At 43.8% G+C, this 18305-nt stretch overlaps 3 protein-coding genes across 4 annotated transcripts; 1 reads left to right on the top strand and 2 right to left on the bottom strand.

Moving 5' to 3' along the window:
- The first annotated feature begins 193 nt into the window (after positions 1 to 193).
- Positions 194 to 8956, top strand: man2c1 (mannosidase, alpha, class 2C, member 1). Its single transcript, XM_062390811.1, has 26 exons — positions 194 to 371; positions 1196 to 1321; positions 1411 to 1534; positions 1642 to 1712; positions 1812 to 1989; positions 2088 to 2277; positions 2878 to 2984; positions 3078 to 3188; positions 3291 to 3383; positions 3470 to 3586; positions 3672 to 3767; positions 3858 to 4003; positions 4861 to 4984; positions 5661 to 5782; positions 5874 to 5959; positions 6288 to 6434; positions 6531 to 6610; positions 6695 to 6789; positions 6875 to 6979; positions 7068 to 7224; positions 7308 to 7451; positions 7865 to 7974; positions 8082 to 8161; positions 8257 to 8399; positions 8484 to 8587; positions 8676 to 8956. Exons 1-26 carry the CDS (start codon positions 271 to 273, stop codon positions 8785 to 8787), a joined length of 3069 nt encoding a protein of 1022 aa, XP_062246795.1. The 5' UTR covers positions 194 to 270; the 3' UTR covers positions 8788 to 8956.
- A 262-nt stretch (positions 8957 to 9218) lies between these two features.
- On the bottom strand, positions 9219 to 14089 carry neil1 (nei-like DNA glycosylase 1). Of its 2 annotated transcripts, none has more exons than XM_062390813.1 (10): positions 13909 to 14089; positions 12590 to 13063; positions 12387 to 12506; positions 10545 to 10647; positions 10369 to 10462; positions 9973 to 10094; positions 9863 to 9890; positions 9691 to 9761; positions 9418 to 9607; positions 9219 to 9331 (listed from the first exon to the last, which is right to left on the bottom strand). In XM_062390813.1, the coding sequence occupies exons 2-10, from the start codon at positions 13042 to 13044 to the stop codon at positions 9285 to 9287; spliced, it is 1230 nt and encodes a 409-aa protein (XP_062246797.1). In that variant the 5' UTR covers positions 13045 to 13063; positions 13909 to 14089; the 3' UTR covers positions 9219 to 9284. The 2 variants fall into 2 exon arrangements, with proteins under 2 accessions (XP_062246797.1, XP_062246796.1); XM_062390812.1 differs by having other exon boundaries at positions 10369 to 10465; positions 13909 to 14087.
- Positions 14090 to 14319: 230 nt separating this feature from the next.
- commd4 (COMM domain containing 4) lies at positions 14320 to 18195 on the bottom strand. Its single transcript, XM_062390814.1, has 8 exons — positions 18118 to 18195; positions 17773 to 17844; positions 17605 to 17670; positions 17478 to 17517; positions 16741 to 16860; positions 16032 to 16112; positions 15728 to 15904; positions 14320 to 15619 (listed from the first exon to the last, which is right to left on the bottom strand). The coding sequence occupies exons 1-8, from the start codon at positions 18118 to 18120 to the stop codon at positions 15579 to 15581; spliced, it is 600 nt and encodes a 199-aa protein (XP_062246798.1). The 5' UTR covers positions 18121 to 18195; the 3' UTR covers positions 14320 to 15578.
- Between the last annotated feature and the right edge of the window lie 110 nt (positions 18196 to 18305).

Consider the following 18305-nt stretch of genomic DNA (forward strand, 5'->3'; position numbering starts at 1 on the left):
TGAGAGTAATAAAGTATTATATCATCTTATTTTAAAGCCGATATATCTCCACTAGGGGCGCTCTCAGCTGTTCTGGCTGTGATTGAATGAACGTTGCAGTGGTTGCAGTCAGATGCTTAACAGTGCTGCCATCTAGCGCCTGGTTGTTTTTAGTGCAGCGAGTGTTTCACTTCCTCACTTCCGGTCAGGAGAGGCGAGGTGTCAATCAGCAGGCTACGGGATCCCGCTTGTAGTTTAAACCCGCAGGTGTGTGAGTGTGTCGGTTCGGAGATGTATCACCAGCCCGTGCTGAAGAACCGGCGCACCCTCCTGGAGAGAGCAGAGAAGTTCGTCTCGGACATTTATTTCACCGACTGTAATCTGAGAGGACGGTAAGACGCAACCACAGACGTGTGTCTGTCTCCACCGGTGCACGCTTCTGCAGAGAGTTGCTTAAAGACAAACGCGTGCATATCGGGAAAATCCCAGCTGCATGTCTCGCAGCTCGTGTCTGTGCAGATCAGCACCGGCAGGACACCAGCCTGCGAGAAAAGGAAACATCAGAACAAATGCTAAATCAACACTGACCTCCTCATACTTGCTGCTTCATTCCAATGAAGCAGCAAGAATTTACAAGCTACATTAAAGATTGAAAAGTGCAGATAGAAGAAATAAAAAGGATGCATCTGCATGCAAATTTATGAATAAGTTGAAAGAGACAAAATAGTACATCAGTTAGTTAGTTGCTCAGCTGCAAGACTAGTTCGGTTCAAAACAACATGAATCGATACATTAATGAGATTTTAAGACGTTAGAGATCCTCTGAAGCCTATTGAGTGGTATTGAGATCATTCATTCATGAATTCAGGGGGCGGATGTAGGATTTTTCTAAATCTGGGGCCACTTTTATACTGAAGGGCCAATAAGCATCCATGCACAGCTCCTGACATAGTGAGGTGCACATTGAAGTCATTCCCTTTCCACTGTGAGCTCCATAGCTACAGCTCAAGCACATTGTGTTCTCCAAAGAAGGTTAGAAAATAAAAGATTGTCATAAATTGTCATGTTAATCGTTAGCGTTGTTTATAAATTAGTCTATTTTGAGGTCTACTGAAAGGACAGGGGCACTTTAGGGGGCAATCTAAAGTGCCCCCCGGTTCCCCTACTGCATGAATTAGATCTGTAATTGCTTTGTGATTCTGTTTATTTCCTGCAGACTCTATGGAGACTCCTGTCCACTGGAATCTCTCGCCTCCTCCCTGTCTGCTAAACGGATCACATTCACAGAAGCCTCCCAGCAGAACTTTGGACCTTATCGAGTGGGCGACACCTTTGGACCAACGTGAGAGATAGCGCAAATCACTTTATCACCCTCACATCTTTTAATCCCTCTGATTTTTGGCGCTAATCCAAGGGTGTTGCTTGTTCTAGGTGGTGGACCTGCTGGTTCAAGTTGACCCTGAACATCCCTGAGTCGTGGAGAGGGAGAGAGGTTCACCTCCTGTGGGAAAGTGATGGGGAAGCAATGGTGTGGAGAGATGGGCAGCCAGTGCAGGTGATGTAGTAGCAGCTAAATTTACATGAGATCAGATTAAAGTCGTCTCTGCTACGCCGATGTGTCGATGAAATGCCGATGTGTAAACGTGCTGTATGATCTTGCAGGGCTTGACCAAAGAGGGTGAAAAGACGAGTTACATCCTCTCTGCTTGTCTGAAAGATGAAGAACCGCACAGGTCAGTGAAGTAAAAGATGAGTTCAGTGCTGCTTCTGTAACCAACGGGTCTTATTGAATGTTTGGACTCCTCTTACCTGAAAGTTTTCCTTTTCCCTAGCGTGTCCCTTTATGTAGAGATGGCCTGTAACGGGCTTTTCGGAGCTGGTAAGGGCTCCATGATTGCAGCTCCAGACCCGAACAGGAAGTTTTCTGTGCAGAGAGCTGAGCTGGTGATCTTTAACCGTGACGTCAGGGAGCTGCTGACTGACTTTGAGATGCTTATTGACATTGTGAAGGTACTGCACGACTCAAAACAGTGCACGACAGGCAAGGAGAATGGAATTAAATTCAGCCAAACATAACTTCCTGTGAATTCTTGACCCTTCCTCTGCAGGAACTAGGGGAGGGCGAGCAGCGAGGCTACCAGGCCCTGTTCACTGTGAATGAGATGGTCAACCTGTGTGTCCCCTCCGATCCCAGCACTTTCCCCAGAACACACAGTCTGGCTCAGAAGTTCTTCAGTCAGCGGAACGGAGAAAGCCAGCACATCGTCCATGCGATGGGTCACTGCCACATAGACTCAGGTCTCCATTTTTGACCTCCGCTTGTTGGTTTGTCTGTCTGTTAGTTGGCAGGAGTCCACAAAACTACTGGACACATCAAAACAGAACTTGGTGGAAGGATGTGTGCCTGGGTCCTGAGAGAACCCATGAAATGTTGGTGTGGATCCCAATCAGGGGATAGATCCAGGAATTTTAGAGATATGAGACAGAGCATATTTCAACATATCTGTGGATTTCTGTGAGAATAATTCATGGAGCCTGATGAGAAAAATCAGCCTGGTTTTTAAGACTGATTGTTATGAGAATAAATAAATTAGAAATATTAAAAGTTAAAAAAACAGATATAGTGAATTTAAATGAGGGACTGTTGAGCTCGGTATCCTGTGAATAAACTCTGTGGCTCTGGGTCACTGACAGATCAGGCAGATTTGTATTCTTGATATTTATTCTAAAATTCTTGAAGGTATTTACTGATTTAAATCTTACTTTTGCAGATTATATGCTGTTATCTTATAATGCTAGGACTGTGCGCTGTTATGTTAAATGATAAATAAAGAAAACCATGTATTATCAAAGAAACAGCATAGAATGAACTCTCATCTTTATGACTTTCATCCATAGCCTGGCTGTGGCCCTATGAAGAGACCATCCGTAAATGTGGCAGAAGCTGGGTGACTGTGATCCGTTTGATGGAGACGAACCCCGACTTTGTGTTCACTTGCTCTCAGGTACTTCCACACTATTGTAGCTTTATATGACCTGTAAAATGTTCTATAAATTTCAGCACTCTTATTCAGTTTTTTTCGTAACTTTTTGTGCAGGCTCAGCAGTTCCAGTGGGTGAAGAGCTGGTACCCAGGACTCTTCTCCCAGATCCAGCATTTTGTGAAGAAAGGCCAGTTCATTCCAGTTGGAGGAACGTGGGTGGAGATGGTAAGACTTGCTCAGAAACATAAATCACACATGTGTTATAATGTGGCTGTATTCTACGGCCTGCTGTCATTCAATTCCTTTTTATTACCGTCTGCACATCAGGATGGAAATCTGCCCTCAGGTGAGTCCATGGTCAGACAGTTCCTGGAGGGCCAGCGCTTTTTCAACCAGGAGTTTGGGATCCACTGTAAAGAGGTGTGGACGATTCATCTAACATCCTGAGTTTACCTTTGTTTTTATTCCTGACCTAAACATAAGACTCTGTTCTCGTTACTCTTTAGTTCTGGCTACCGGACACATTTGGCTACTCCGCCCAGCTTCCTCAAATTATGCAGGGATTTGGCATTTCCAACTTTTTGACACAGAAGCTGAGCTGGAACCTGGTCAACACTTTTCCTGTAAGTACTGTCGGCACCACACGCTTAAATTTAGGATAAAAGGATACAAAGTTCTTACTTTCTGTTTTGATTTGTTTTCCCACAGCACAACACATTCTTCTGGGAAGGCCTTGATGGGTCCAAGGTTTTAACACACTTCCCACCAGGAAATTCATACGAAATGAAGGGCAAGATCGAAGAAGTGGGTCTGGTTTGTTGACACACATAACAGGGTGAAGGCTGAGTCTGGGAAGACAATATTTGCAATCCTGTTTCTATTATCCTCCCACAGCTTGTGAAAACAATGAAGAATAACAAAGACAAGGGCAGGGCCAACCACAGTGCGATGCTGTTTGGTTTCGGTGACGGCGGGGGCGGACCCACACAGCTGATGCTGGACAGACTGAACCGGGTCCGGGACACAGACGGGCTTCCAAAGTCAGTGCCGCCTCTCACGCAGACACAGAGTTCACACCTGGTAGTGACATCTAGCAGGAGAGACAGGGTACAGGTGTGGACGCACCCGTACGTGTCCTGAACGCACCTCTTTGGGAGGTGGTCTGAGATGGACCTGGACACACTTTCTTTCACTGTATGAGCACAATCCATCCTGAGCCACATACAAAAGTCCACCCACTCAATTTACATCCTCTGACATGCTACGGAACCGAATCCATATTCTCACACGTGTTTGTGTCCACACGCTGATTTGTTTCCGACACGATATCAACGTTGATCCCCATTCACCACATAGTGTTTGATACTTTGGCAAAAATCTTTCTTCAGAGCTGCACGAGATGCATTCCACCTCTCTCTGCCTCGGACCACTCGCTCGCTCAAACATTATCACCGCACCCATCTGTAAACTCCAGGGAAAAAGTAACCTAATTTGGTGGTCGGGAACAGAAATAACATTCTTGATTATTTGAATTCAGAGCCAGGACGTGAGATTTGATCGCAGCTTGACACAGGAGACGCATTCATGACACATTATGTTGCCAGGATGTTTATCCCAGGTCTAAACCGGGCCATTCACTCAACATTCGTCAGCAACTATGACCGAGCCGAATCTGAGCCTGAAACACTATATATGGTTCAAAGGTTTTTTTCTTTAGTGTCTCGGGGCTGTGGGCTTTCAAAGGGGTGTGTCAGCACGCAGAATGTAAAAGGATATGAGTGATGTCTACTGATGTCACCATGGTGGGGCTTTACAATGTCATGATTTAGTCACAATGAACAACAATGGTGTGGTCGGGGAGGATATTGCTCACTTCTAACTCTTGTGTGGTTCCCAGAGTCCAGACGTCTTCTCCCGACAAGCTTTTCTCTGAGCTTCGCGCTGACTCAGATCTGCTGTGTACCTGGAGCGGTGAGCTCTTCCTGGAGCTGCACAACGGCACCTACACCACAGAGGCACAGGTAGATTTCACATCGGTTCACAGTGCTTATTTCCAAATTCAAATCAAACTTGCAGAACAAAACTAAAAGGCTCTCTCTGAGAAACAGGAAAAACGTAGGAATGGTAAATGGACTGTATTTATAGAGCAGCTTTTCTGGTCTTGATGACCACTCAATGCGCTTCACAGTACAGCTTTACCATTTACATATTCATACAGTGCATCTTTGTGCAGCACTTTCTCTGTCACACATTGCTCACAGTCGTCAGGGGCAACTTGGGGTTCAGTGTCTGGCCCAAGGACAGTTTTGTACGCAGAGTGGAGGACCCGGGAATCATACTGCCGGCCTTCTGGTTAGAGGATGACCCGTTGTAGCCCCTGAACCACAGCCGCCCCAAGAAGAAAAACAGACAAAATAACAACAGTAGTGCATAATAACGCTCTTTAATATATTTAGCACATATAAACACATGTTATTGAGATGAAAATATATTCTGTTGGCATCTAATATGCTGGATTTAAATATATTTACAAAACACCACAAAATCTAAATGAAAACAAGGATGAAAAGGATGATCATTGTTGCAACGTCTCACAGGAAATAGAGATGAAGTGTAAAACTGAATAAAGAGATACAAATGCTGGAGTTATGCATTGTAACAACACCAAATACCACTTTTTGTGTTTTTTTCATCCAGATTAAACGAGGGAACCGTCAGTGTGAGACCCTCCTCCACGATGTGGAGGTAGCCAGCTGCCTGGCTCTGTGTCGGGAGCCCACATTTAAGTATCCGGTGGAAAAGCTGCGGAAGCTGTGGAGGTGCAGACCCATTAAAGTTTCATGATGGGGATACATACACACTCTGTTGTTGCTGTACTTAAAGTAGCTCCATTGATCTGTTTTCTTCCAGGCTGCTTCTTCTAAACCAGTTCCATGACGTGATCCCCGGCAGCTGTATAGAGATGGTTGTGGAGGATGCACTCAGGTATTATGAAGGTACAGTTTCTGTCCATTACTATCAGAACCACATAGTACATAATGCAGTTACATGTTACGTGTCCTTGGGCAAGATACTGATATATATACCGCCAAATTACCCTGTGTGTGCATGAATGGTGTGGAAAAGAAAAGGCAGTGCGTATAGAATAGCTGTATGAATGAGTGTGTGAATGGGACTTGCACTGGTAGATAGGACTGGAAAAGTGATATATACAGTAAATACACCTTATTTACCATTTACTCTATATCCTTGTGGAAAGCCCTATACGTATGCATATACAAATGTAGTTTTCCAAATTTAACAGTACATCGCATTGTGTGTTAGATATCCGCAGTGGTTGTACTTCACTGCTGCGTGAGGCATGTGGAGCCCTGGCGTCCAAAGGAAACGGTGCCGGAGTGTTCAACTCTCTGTCGTGGGAGCGTCAGGAAGTCATCCAGACTCAGGAAGGCGCTGGTGAACCGGATCTGGGTATGTTTGATTTTTCTATAGTGTTCACAGTGTGTTGGTGCCTTTTTGTGTTGTGTGTGCAGCTTCAAATCTGATGCTGTATCCTTGTCGCTGCAGCCCTGGTGACAGTTCCCAGTGTGGGTTCAGCTCCCATCACAAACACGGAGCCTGTGACGCCAGTCTCTGTCACTGTTCAGGTGTGTGAAGTACAGAGAGCATGTCATAAACTTTGCTGTGTTGTGATGTCACTAAAATAACTGAGCTGCTGTGTGACGTCCCAGGCCAACGGAGCTGTCGTCCTGGAGAACGGGATCTTACAGACGGTCGTGAACACAGACGGCACTCTGGCGTCGCTGTATCTGATCAATGAAAACAGGTTCTGTGAAACCCCATGAAACATCTGTATCTACAACAACATTAATATGATTCTATTAACATCTGTCTCACTCTGTTGGTTCTAGAGAAGCCATCTCTGACAGCTGTCATGGGAACCAGTTTGTCATGTTCGATGACGTCCCCCTCTACTGGGATGCTTGGGATGTAATGGACTACCATCTTCAGACAAGGTGTCCCTCTCGTCTGTCTGACGCCACCTTATTAAGACCCATCAGTGTATTTGCAGGTGTTATAGATGTGACAACTGTGACTTTATAGGAAGCCGGTGTTGGAGGTGGTGCAGCCCGTCCAGGTGACGTCCCCAGGTGGACTGCGGGGCAGCGTCAGCTTCACCCTCAGGATCAGTGACAAAAGCACCATCACGCAGACGATCGTCATGGACGCCATGTGTCCTTACATCAAATTCAGCACAGAGGTTTTACAACATTAACCATGTGTAGAAATCTACAGACCAATTCCTCAACGTGTAAAAAAACAAAAACAACGTTGCACTTTCAGGTGAAGTGGGCAGAGTCACACAAGTTTCTCAAGGTGGAATTCCCAGTGCGAGTGCACAGCCCCAACGCCACGTATGAGATCCAGTTTGGCCACCTGCAGAGACCCACACACAGAAACACCTCATGGGACTGGGCCAGATTTGAGGTAGAGCACTGTGGTGTAAATAAACTTGTTGTTTTAATACACATTGATCCCTGCAGGTATCAGATGTCAGTGATGCTGCTAGATTGAAAGTAATGCTGGTATTTGGTGTTATTCCTATCGTTTCTCTAGAGTTTGGCCTTTCAGTTGGAGAATAGGACTTTTGTAAAGCTTTCACTCATAACCCCGCCTGTGTTGCGGCCGTTAGCTATGCTTCTTTTAGAGTCCCGTACGGGTGGAAATTTAAACCGGGTTCATGCACTCCCCCCCCCTCCACGGCTTTGTTATTACACCTGCTGCCCATCAGGGTCAAAACTAACACTCAATAGGTCCTGCTCTTGAATAAAGATAGGGGGGAAATTACCCATAGTGCTTTGCATCGTCTTTACTGATTCTAATCACGGTTTCTTTCCCAGGTTTGGGGTCATAAGTGGGCCGACTTGTCAGAGCACAACTTCGGGGTTGCGCTGCTGAACGACTGCAAATACGGTTACTCAGTCCATAAGAACACAATGACTCTGTCCCTGTGAGATCCTACACAACGTTTCTGTAACATCCATTCAACAGTAAAGTTCACTTATACCAAGTTTGTTTTGTAACCAGTGCATCTAACAGTGAATGTATGTGTCTTAGACTGAGAGCCCCGAAGGCCCCAGACGCCAACGCTGACATGGGGACTCATCGCTTCACATATGCAATCATGCCACACAAAGGTCTAACTGGTCTTTAAAAGAAAATTACACATTTGATAGAATTTAAAACAGAGTCTTATCGTTTTTAACACATTTGTTACGTGTGTGTTCGACAGGATCCTTCCAAGATGCCTCTGTAATCCAGTGTGCGTACAACCTCAACTTCCCGTTGAGGTTAATCCAGTGCACCCCCGACCCTGCACCGTGGAGCGCCTTTTCTGTCAGCGCCGAAGCCGTCATCCTGGAAACCGTTAAGCAGGTATCCAATTAACGCCGAGCTCGATCCAGTGTGACTTAATCCACTAAGCCTGCTTCAGGTTATTCACTCCATTTCCTTTAACAGGCCGAGGACCGGAAGGGGGCATTGGTAGTCCGACTCTTTGAGTCACATGGGAGCAGCGTGACGGCAACGCTCCGCACCGCCCTTCCAGTGAGGGAAGCCTGGCGGTGAGTGTGGTGGTTTCTAGTGATACATGCTGTCTGGAATCTTTTTATGTGGTCTGCCGAGAGCAAAACCTTTTCTTCTTCCCTTCAGTTGTGACCTCATGGAGAGACAGGACCCCACCCAGCCAGCGGCCATTACGTCAGGAGGGATCGCTCTGAACTTCAGCCCCTTTCAAATTGTTTCACTTCTCCTCATCCTGTGATTATTCATCCTCGGGGGCGTGTTCCCGTTTGGAATACTGAGGTGACGTTTTCTTCTGTTTGTTAATGAGATTAAACGACAACCTGCTGGAAGGATTTCCACAAAACTTTGTGAAAATATGCAAAATGAATCAGGGAGGAGCCCATTCAATTTTGATGCAGATCAACAAATTGGTACTGTTGGTTTTTTGATGTTTTCCTGGGGAATAATTTATTGATCTCCATGAGTGCGATCCAAGTGAAATGCACGTTGGATTTAGAAAATATATCAGTCAAATCAACAAGTTCATGACCTTTAGTCTAATAAAGAGGTTTCCTGAAGGTGGAACCAGTTGCTGAATGCAGCGCATCTGTTGGAGGTTACACATAGTTGCTGAAATGCCAAAATGAATGGATTCGCTTTAGTTCAAAACAAACATGTGCAGTGCAGAACTTTTGTAAAAACATGGTTTTATTAAAAATGTTAAAAAAAAATAAAAAAAGGCTGCGTCCGTTCATTTTATTTGCTGTTTTGTCTGGTAGATCTGCAGCTCCGCCTCAGCACGCCTGCAACAAGAAGGACTATTTTATTAACATTCAAAATTCCCACAGTAGGAAAACAACTTCAATCTGAGAGACTATGTAGAACTCACCTGCAGGACTGCTCTTCCTGCTACGTGCCATCTCTGTCGCTTCACGCTTCACCTTAACGCTCTGTGCTTTTTCCTTCTTTATCCTGGCTTCCTGAGGACGTGCATCTTTTTCTTTCTTTGGTGTTTTGGCAGCCGTTTCCTGTTTGACCACTTTTTTCTTTGTTGTGCTTTCAGAGCGACTCTTGGCCACCTGGTGAATCCAACGGGTGTTAAAGAGCGTTTGTAGAGTTTGTTACATGCTAAGAAAAAAATTTAAAAAAGGTCTGATGATACCTTTTTCTTCTGTGTGTAATCATGGTCGTCTTCCTTCTTCACTTTCCTCTTTGCCTTGGGTGACTTTGGATCTACGATGAGCAGAAAAGATGACGTCAGATGAGTCCAATGCTTTGTTCTCAGAGAAATTTCATCTGACGGCTCAGTTCTGTGTTTTCAATGTGATTCATACCTTTAGGAGCCATGGGGCCTGGATCGCCCTGGAGATGAAGAACAAATTATTATCAGTGATACTTTAAATAGTTCCAGAGATTAGGACATAAAAATTCTCCTTAAACCCACGTTGAACCACATCGTTCTGCCATTGTGGTCCCGGATAGATTTCATTCCCTCCACGTAGTAACACTGCAGCCATGCCTTAAAGTCAGTGTAGTCCGCCTTCTCAGGATCATAGCCTTTTCCCCCTAAATCAAAAAACCAGAGGTGTCACAGGAATCACACTGAGTCATCTCTACATGAGGGAGAAGCCTTTCACTGGAGATTAAAGCAAACAGAGTAGTGATTGACTCTGCCACACACAACATCTATCTACAGGACTTTGAGGTTTCTACAGTTTTTTTGGTAGTTTCCCTCAGACTTACTAAGGGTTAAGGAGGATGTCAAGAGCCAAATTGTGATTAGTAGATTTGGGCTATTGAATTAAAATGGAGTTTCAGTGGAGCAGACAGTACAACCCACCTTGGTTCACCACCTCCAGAGGGACTGTGTGACACAGTCTGAGCAGGTCCGCCGCCTCCTCTTTCACCACCTGTTTTTTTGCTCTGTCAGGGCTCTTCTGGAATGTGAACAGAGGCAGTGTTTATAAAGCCGTTCAGTGATAACAAGTGAGGGTCTGATTGTGTGGGCTCCTTCACCTTTTTGTTCTCCTTTTTCACACAGTCACCACTTTCGCATGAATCTTCTGACCCAAGGCCTTCCAGTACAGTCCTGGCCGGCACGAAAGGCGGAATGTTCAACCTACGATGAAAGAGAGAAACTTAACTAGAGACTCCTTCCATTGTAAAACAACAAGACTCTTTTGTCTACAGTGCCTGAATCATTATGCCTCCCAACGGGAAGCACGGAACTGAGACGTGAAAGAAACCATTCATTTCGAATCTGAGGAAACAGGCCTTGAAAGCGGGAGAGCCGGTGCCATGTGGAGGTCACTTTCAACAAAAACAAAACAAACAGAACCTCGCACAAACAGAACAGTAAGGTAATCTCAGAAAGTTTGACCCTGAGTGTTTAACCATCAAATAAACAAGCACTAAAACAACACTCATCCTGTGGAAGTAAATGTCTTATGACAATGGTCTGTTGGCACCTTTTACTTTTCCTTTTGGTTCCTTTATAAGATCCTGTTAATATCGTTACGGTGTGCCTTGATCGGCATGATAACAGTAGTGGAAGGATGTGGTCGGGTCAGGGAAGCACCCATTGGAATTTGGGGAAGATCCAAATAAGAGTGTTCAATATTTCCATACAAATCTCAGAGAAAAATTTGGTGAATTGCAATGTGGTTTCATACTGACCGTTTAACCTTGGTGGAGGTATGTGATTACTAAGTGCAATACTAGTTGCGTTTGCCGGATTTATGTAGTTTTTGCTCTTGTTGACCACAAGCTACATCTAGCGATGTAATCCAGCTGCAAATTAGTCCCATGAGTAGATCTTCAGGAATATATTCGTTTACCTTTGAACGAGTATAAGATATAATAATTATAAGAAATGCACTGATCCAACTTTCTTTTCTCCAAATGCGGATTCAACTTGATTGGAAATCTGTACCACTCACTGTGTGGAACTCATTGGAATTGCTCTTGTACCTGAACCGTATTCGCTTAAAACTTTTAATATTTGTTGTACATATACTTCGGAACAGATAATTGGATGCATGATAAATTGTGAGTCTTCAAAAACAAAAATGTCCCAAAACCCCAGCTTCCAACTTCCAGCTTCCAGCTTCTCAAAATCAAAGATCTGCGGCCGTTTATCTAATTTGATTGTCAACAGAATATTTGGGGTTTTAAACTAACTTTTTAAGGAACTGTTTTGTTAAGTTTGTTTATTCTTGTCTTAATTGTTGCTGGCTTGCTGACCAATAATGAAAGTACATAGCCTTGAGTCGGATTCACCACATACTCCCCAATGCGGCAGTATGCGTGGGACCTGAGGTTGAGTTAGGGAGTCAGACAGATTACAACTGGATGACGTTTCATGATATCTCTGTGACAGGACACCGACTTCCTGGGAGAAAGATTATCAGGAAAAAACATATTTTTGGAGATACGAGCCAAGGTTTGGATCTATTGTCCAATAGAGAAGTTCCACGTGAAGACTAATGTTATGTGACCACTGTAACTGGGTGAGGTTATAATGCTACTTTTTTTGTGCAAGGACAGCTCAGATTTGGTGATGGAAATACAACTGTTATCTTTCTGTGCAGCTCATCAACTTGCTCTCCCCGATGCCTCTGGGACTGAGAATAAAATGCTTCAGATTTATTTATTTTTAAATACAGATGCATCCTGTATATTTCTATCAATCTCCTGACCCCTTTTATTCTACTATTTCAATCCCTTTCATTTGGCTTGAAATTTATTTTATACTCTGCTTTCTCCATTTTTCATTCAGTAGCTGTAGCTGTGCATCATTAATACAGAACGGAATAGAGGGACATTTGTGTAGTTCTGCAGGTTTTACATGTTAATTACCTGAATAGGATTTCAGCCCTCAGATAGTTCCCGATGCCGTTGAAGTACTTCTGATTGAGCAGGGTTTCACAGATGGGCCTATCGAAGGCCCGGTCGGACAGATGAGACACAACATTCTCCCTGCAGGAAAAATGAACTCGTCAGTGACCCAGTGCTACTTTGATTGAACCGGGGCGACATGTGACACTCTCAGGAAGACCAACCTGAAGCTTTTGTACTCAAACATGATGCATGGCCCTCTGTCAGGCTGCCAAGTCCCATTGGGCTGCCAGCTGCCAAACCTGCGTGTATCCACGAAGCTCAGCACTCTGCACGGCGTCTCTTTGGAATAAAAACGCAAGTGGGAGTGTTTGGGTAGCTCATCGTCTGTGGTGAAGCGGAAATATCCCGACATGCCAAAGCGAAAGACAATATCCATGGGCAGGTCGGCCTGTTCTGTCTGCGCTGCCTGTTCGGGTCCTTCACTCTTTACGGGCGTCAGTGTGAGCTTCACTTCCTTCCCTCTGGAAGCAGCTGTGATGCGGTAGGCCTCGCAGGTGAAGGGCACCTCAGGGCTCTTGCTGACTTCAGATTTTCGGACCGCTCCAGTAAACACCACCCCATTACACATTTTGTTCACATAGAGGCTGGCGAGGTGGAGCTCCGGTCCCTCAGGCATTTTGTTGGAACAGATGAAGCTGTGGAAAGAGTACAAGAGTGAATAACAAGTTACAAATAACCACATCCAAAGCCACATCTTTTAACAACCGATGGACCTTTTTCATGATACAAATTGAAATTTTCCGCATTTAATTACCTCTGCCAAAGAGCTTACGTTATGCAAACGTTACGCAACCAATTTCCATGTGATTTTGTGGAGGGGTGGTGCATGACCCAAGGAAGAATTTATGCAATTGTAGTGTGTGTCAGGGGACAGATCCTTTTAATCGCTGTCTTTAAAAATCAGAGATGACATTTTTCAACATTCTCTTGGATTTTTCAGGAAATAATTAAAGAACCTTGATGAAAAACAAAACTCAGACAGACCGATATTTATTAGTGTGTGATTTGCTTGAGCTCTAAATAAGAATCTAGTTAATGTGGTTTCATAATGAGACTTTTGGGGCCTGGGGGGAAGTTTGTTCTCTACTGTGTGCCAGTCTTGTTCTTCTTTTAAATCAACAACGTATTATAAATGCAAACTTCAAATTATTTTCTTTTTAAAAACAACTAATAATCTGACTGAATAATCTTCACACATAAAAACACATCCAGGCGGAGACCCAAAACACGTTCATCGTTATATACTACACGACACGTTCAGTGCACACAGCTGACTTCACGTTACTACACAACACATTTAAAACCAACACAAACACCGCGCGTGCGACTCGTCGAGCATTTAACTTCCTGAGCAAATAAACATCTTAGTGCTGCATTGCTCATGTTACTACTGCATGGAAAAGAGAACCGGTGATCATAACAAACAATTCAAAAGCAGGCTGTTTCCTGAGTTGAAAGGTCATAGGTTCGAACAACCTACCCTAACCAGGAAATGGACCCCGCCAATGATTTCAGATGTGCAGAACGAAAGTGTGTGATGATCCGAACCTGCAAAAACTACCCTGTCTCTGCTCTGTGCAGGACTGTGCAGGTGTGTTACTCAACGCAGCGTTTTCAATACGTGGTCGTTACCAAACACGTTGTGTAACTTCACAGTCCGAGGTTCGTCAACCGTAATATCGCGAGATCTCCGTGACTCTCGTGCACGTTATCTGCATATAAACTCAGCACAAGTGGTTCAGATAGATGTTTGTGTCGTGATCTGCAGCAACTCGATGAAAACATTAACATCAGTAAAGGCTCCACAGAGACACAGAACAAGCAAACAGAGCAGCTCGATGCATGATGGGAAGTGTAGGCGCTGCACATCTGGAGCAAGACTACAAATATATCCGGGTTTTACATTTTATTTCTGATCAAACCATGGTAACATACAAACCATCAACATGAATCAAATACAAATTATTTAGCAATATTTTATAAATGGTCCATTTAGTTCAGAAACATTTTCAGCATTTATTTTCACGTGGTAATAAAACACAGCTAAATATCAGTCATTCTAAAAGAGGAATGAGCCTTTGACTTAAAGGCAGGGTTTGTATTTTGTTTCTGAAACTCTGTTTTATTTTTATCCTCTTCACATCCCGTTAGCCCTCAAATGTAGCCATAGCCAGTCCAGATAGCCATGCTGTCGGACATGCACTGAACTGCAGAGAATCTCCTCTTATTCTCCAGAAGAATTAAGTAAGAACGTAAATGTCCATGTGAGAGGCTCGAGACTTTCTCTGGAGTGTCTCCAGCCAGCCCCCTAGCAGTAAAACAGGGTGATGTCCAAATGAGACCTTGAGTGAATGCAGTAGGAGATCATCTGCAGGATTTACTGCGAGCGAGTGGACGTGATTATAACAAAAATGAAAAGAAAAAGAAAAAGGGATACAAATATTTCAGGATGAAAAATAGGTGCCACACACCAAGAAGGCACCAGCGATGACGCCAAGAGAACTTTTTGTGATAAGAGCTGACGCCAGTATCGATGTGCTGTAAACAGAAACACAATCTCCATAGCAGAATGAATACTGCTGCAACCTCTCTCACCTGAACGCTCTGCAGATTACCGTGTTGATGTGACTGGTCAGTGCAGAGAATCTCCCGCTTCATTGTTCATGTGTGAAGGGCAAACCCCAGAGAAAGTCCGGAGCCAGTTGTGCAGACATTCTCCAGAGTTCATGTCTGAAAATGGCTTTAACTGACCTGCGTGTCTGCCAGCACCCTGCCGGTGCTCTCGCTGCGCATGACCAGAGTCTTCAGCCGGGGAGACATGCACCCCTGAAGCAGTGACTATAGCCACAAGTTAGCAAGCGAGTCCCACACAAGTTGGCTTCTAGCAGTTGTCAGGCAGTGTTCATGTGTTTTGGGGTGCGTAGCTTTGACAATAGTGTTGATGGGATGGAGTGGGATGTTTCTGTTGCCTATTTTTCAAAGTGTAGCCGGCTCTTGCTAGCTTTTCCTGCATTACCAACCTTAGCTTTAACCTTTGACAAAGCTACATTCATACAAAAACAAATAATGCTGTACAAGATGTATGCATGGCACTTCTGGCAGTCTATCAGCATCGATTATGTCCAGCTCTTCAGATATTGAGTTTAGACTTCATTGTAGTTCATTCATCATTGCCTGGGCTTGTTTGAGCTCTGTGGAAACAAACATGAGAAAAGATTTACCACAAAACAATCCTGCCGGATATAATTATTTGGAGAGCAATTTGAGTAAATTGCGATTTGACAAGATGGAGAGCTGACCTGCGAGCAACACTCTGAACTTGTCAGCTGAAACCGAGACAACGGTCGTGTCAGTGCAGCCGGACTCGGCTCCCTGTGCCTGGAGTTTCAGCTGAATTACTGGTTCATTTACCTCCCTGAGCTCACTGGAGCTCAGAGTGTAGTCTACCCGCCAAGAAACCGCCTCCAGCCGTCCCACTGAAATGCAGCACAGAGCAGATTTAGTGGCTGCTCCAGTCAGCAGCCTCGCTCGAATGGTGGCGCACAGCATCAGCAAGTTTCGTCTTCCCTCCTTGAAAAGGGCTGAACATACAGAAACACTTACATCTCAGGCTGGTCTCTCGTAGTTTGTCTTGCAGCGCCGAGTGCTTGTCTTCATATGATTTGCAGAGTCCCGTTGTGTGTTCTGAAAGGCAGAGTGTGTTTAATTAATAGGCAGGATTTATGGGTATAATCAAATTAAAGTACTAAGGCTGCACAACAAAGATACAGCAACATCAAACAACTTAGATATATTCACAATATCTGAGAAATGAATTTACAATCACAAGCCGGCAGAGAGTTCATTGTATTATTCATGCATCAAAGTCACAAAGCACCACACCACCCACACGGCCATCAAGGACAGCCTTCATTGTTCAAGTACCCGCTGAATACAGTGGGGCCACATATAAGTTACACAATAGTATATTATACAGGGAAATAACCTCAGACAATAACACAATAGGCTGCGATTTAAGACTCTAATGTATCTGGAATCTATAAAGTTTTGCATTTATGTATGGATTCAGGAGCCCTTGGTTGTCTGACAGCTACAGCAGTTTTATAAATAAGTTATATCTGGTGCCAACATTGCTCGGAAATATGATTAATAGTTTTAAAAAGAACGACTGGTCAGATGATGTTTTTCCACCTTTGTTCTGCTGTAACCAGCCGTTTGTCATTAGTCCTGGTGCATTGCTCCTGGCAGAAAGAGGTTTGTGTATGTGTGACTAGTTTTTTGTAGCAAACAAGGAGAGCTCCAGTGGACTAACCTTTAGGAAGGCCGAGCTGCTGCAGCTCACTGGACAGCGACTCACTGTCAACATCATGCTTTGCTGCACTGGAGAGAATGAAGCTGAGCACCGCCACACTGGCTTTGATGTCCCCGCTCTCTGCAAGAAAAGTGCATGTTATATAAGAAAATATTTAATGGAAGTATAATAGTTTTATAGGCTTGTATATAAATAATTTAAAAGGCATTACCAGTAGTGCAAAAATGTAACTAAGAAGTGCTGTGTGTGTGAAGTACTGTGCTTAAGAACATTTTGAGGTACGTTACAAAAAGTAGCTTCTCCTTGACAATCTGCAGTAAACAATGCTCAAACACTATGGCATCTGCTATAATGCAAACATATTACATAATACTCACAGCTGGATAATGTGTACTCTAACATTTAATACTGAAACAAGTTACTCTACAAATTCACATGTGTTTTTAGTTCAGTGTTTAGCTGAAGTGAGATTTTGAATGCGAGCGTTTCATTTGTATTAGAGTACAAAAATGTGTATTGAGTGAAAATATAAAAAATAGAAAGAAAATGAAGCTGTAATAACAAACAGTGTATAAATAAAGTAATAAAAAAAACTAAAGAAAAGGTATCACTTGTACGAATGGAGCTGTGTAGTGGATGAAGTGTCATGGGTTTGCACACTGTAGTATTAGCATCTTATAGAAGTTCCACTTGTAGATGTAGTAAAGATCTAAACCCCACAGAGAAGAGACACTTACCAAACTTTGCATCTGCAGTGAGCTTTGCGACCTTGTCAAACTAAAACAATAGAAGGAGACATCATGTATCAGTGTGGGTGAAATGTGAAAGTATGTACAAAATGAATAGTACATATTTAACTCTTACATCAATTCCCTCCCCAAGTAACTCCTTCAGCACTTGAGCACACAGGAGTTTCATCTTGACACTAGACTGTCAAAGTAAAATCACAAGGCAGAGTTTTATTAAAAGACAAAACACACGCAGTGTATGATTGTTTTATTGATTAGGTGCACAATCGGTGGGACTACTCACGATTTTCGCTAATGTGCTGATCTCGGCCAGCACCCAGTCCGGACAGTCCAGATCTCCACAGAAGCGGAACCGCTACAACAGACGAGACATAAACACACGATCAGCTGTGACAGAGTCATCAGGTGGAACGAGGCAGGCGGAGTATTTACATCCCAGGGTGCTAGTCACTTAGCCTGCTAGCTTAGCCTGCCAGCTCTTCCTGACTCAACACTGACAGTATTGAGCTAAATAGTTCGGTAAGACACTTGTACATCGTGCGACCCAAACAGCCTAACTCCCAAATATGTACTATTATTCAAAAACACGCAAACTAGTGTTAAATAAAAGATTACTGGACGTGTTTACCATGATGACCAGTCAGCTGAGCCGCTGCGAGTAACGTGATCCGGAAGAAGTTTCTCGTCTCTGAGCGGGGGCGTCTCCTTAAAGAAACAAGTGATGTTAGATGAAATGACAATCTATATATAGTTTGTATAGAAAAGGGTTTTTATAATGTATTCATTATTCATCATGTGTTTATAATGTGCTTTTTG

This window comes from Platichthys flesus, chromosome 6 (assembly GCF_949316205.1).
Source record: "Platichthys flesus chromosome 6, fPlaFle2.1, whole genome shotgun sequence".
Taxonomy (NCBI): Eukaryota; Metazoa; Chordata; class Actinopteri; order Pleuronectiformes; family Pleuronectidae; genus Platichthys; species Platichthys flesus.

What these genes read in the sequence shown, in the direction of transcription:
- commd4 (XM_062390814.1), bottom strand. An exon ending in ACGAGAGACCAGCCTGAGAT is followed by an intron (nt 15,905 to 16,031) that starts GTAAGTGTTTCT and finishes GCTGCATTTCAG; the next exon opens with TGGGACGGCTGGAGGCGGTT. An exon ending in GTTCAGAGTGTTGCTCGCAG is followed by an intron (nt 15,620 to 15,727) that starts GTCAGCTCTCCA and finishes TTGTTTCCACAG; the next exon opens with AGCTCAAACAAGCCCAGGCA.
- neil1 (XM_062390812.1), bottom strand. Translation starts at nt 13,044, where the DNA reads ATGCCTGAGGGACCGGAGCTCCACCTCGCCAGCCTCTATGTGAACAAA. An exon ending in AGGGCTGAAATCCTATTCAG is followed by an intron (nt 10,648 to 12,386) that starts GTAATTAACATG and finishes CTTTCATCGTAG; the next exon opens with GTTGAACATTCCGCCTTTCG. An exon ending in ATTACACACAGAAGAAAAAG is followed by an intron (nt 9,608 to 9,690) that starts GTATCATCAGAC and finishes TGGATTCACCAG; the next exon opens with GTGGCCAAGAGTCGCTCTGA.
- man2c1 (XM_062390811.1), top strand. Translation starts at nt 271, where the DNA reads ATGTATCACCAGCCCGTGCTGAAGAACCGGCGCACCCTCCTGGAGAGA. An exon ending in ACCTGGTCAACACTTTTCCT is followed by an intron (nt 3,587 to 3,671) that starts GTAAGTACTGTC and finishes GTTTTCCCACAG; the next exon opens with CACAACACATTCTTCTGGGA. An exon ending in CGCTGGTGAACCGGATCTGG is followed by an intron (nt 6,435 to 6,530) that starts GTATGTTTGATT and finishes TTGTCGCTGCAG; the next exon opens with CCCTGGTGACAGTTCCCAGT.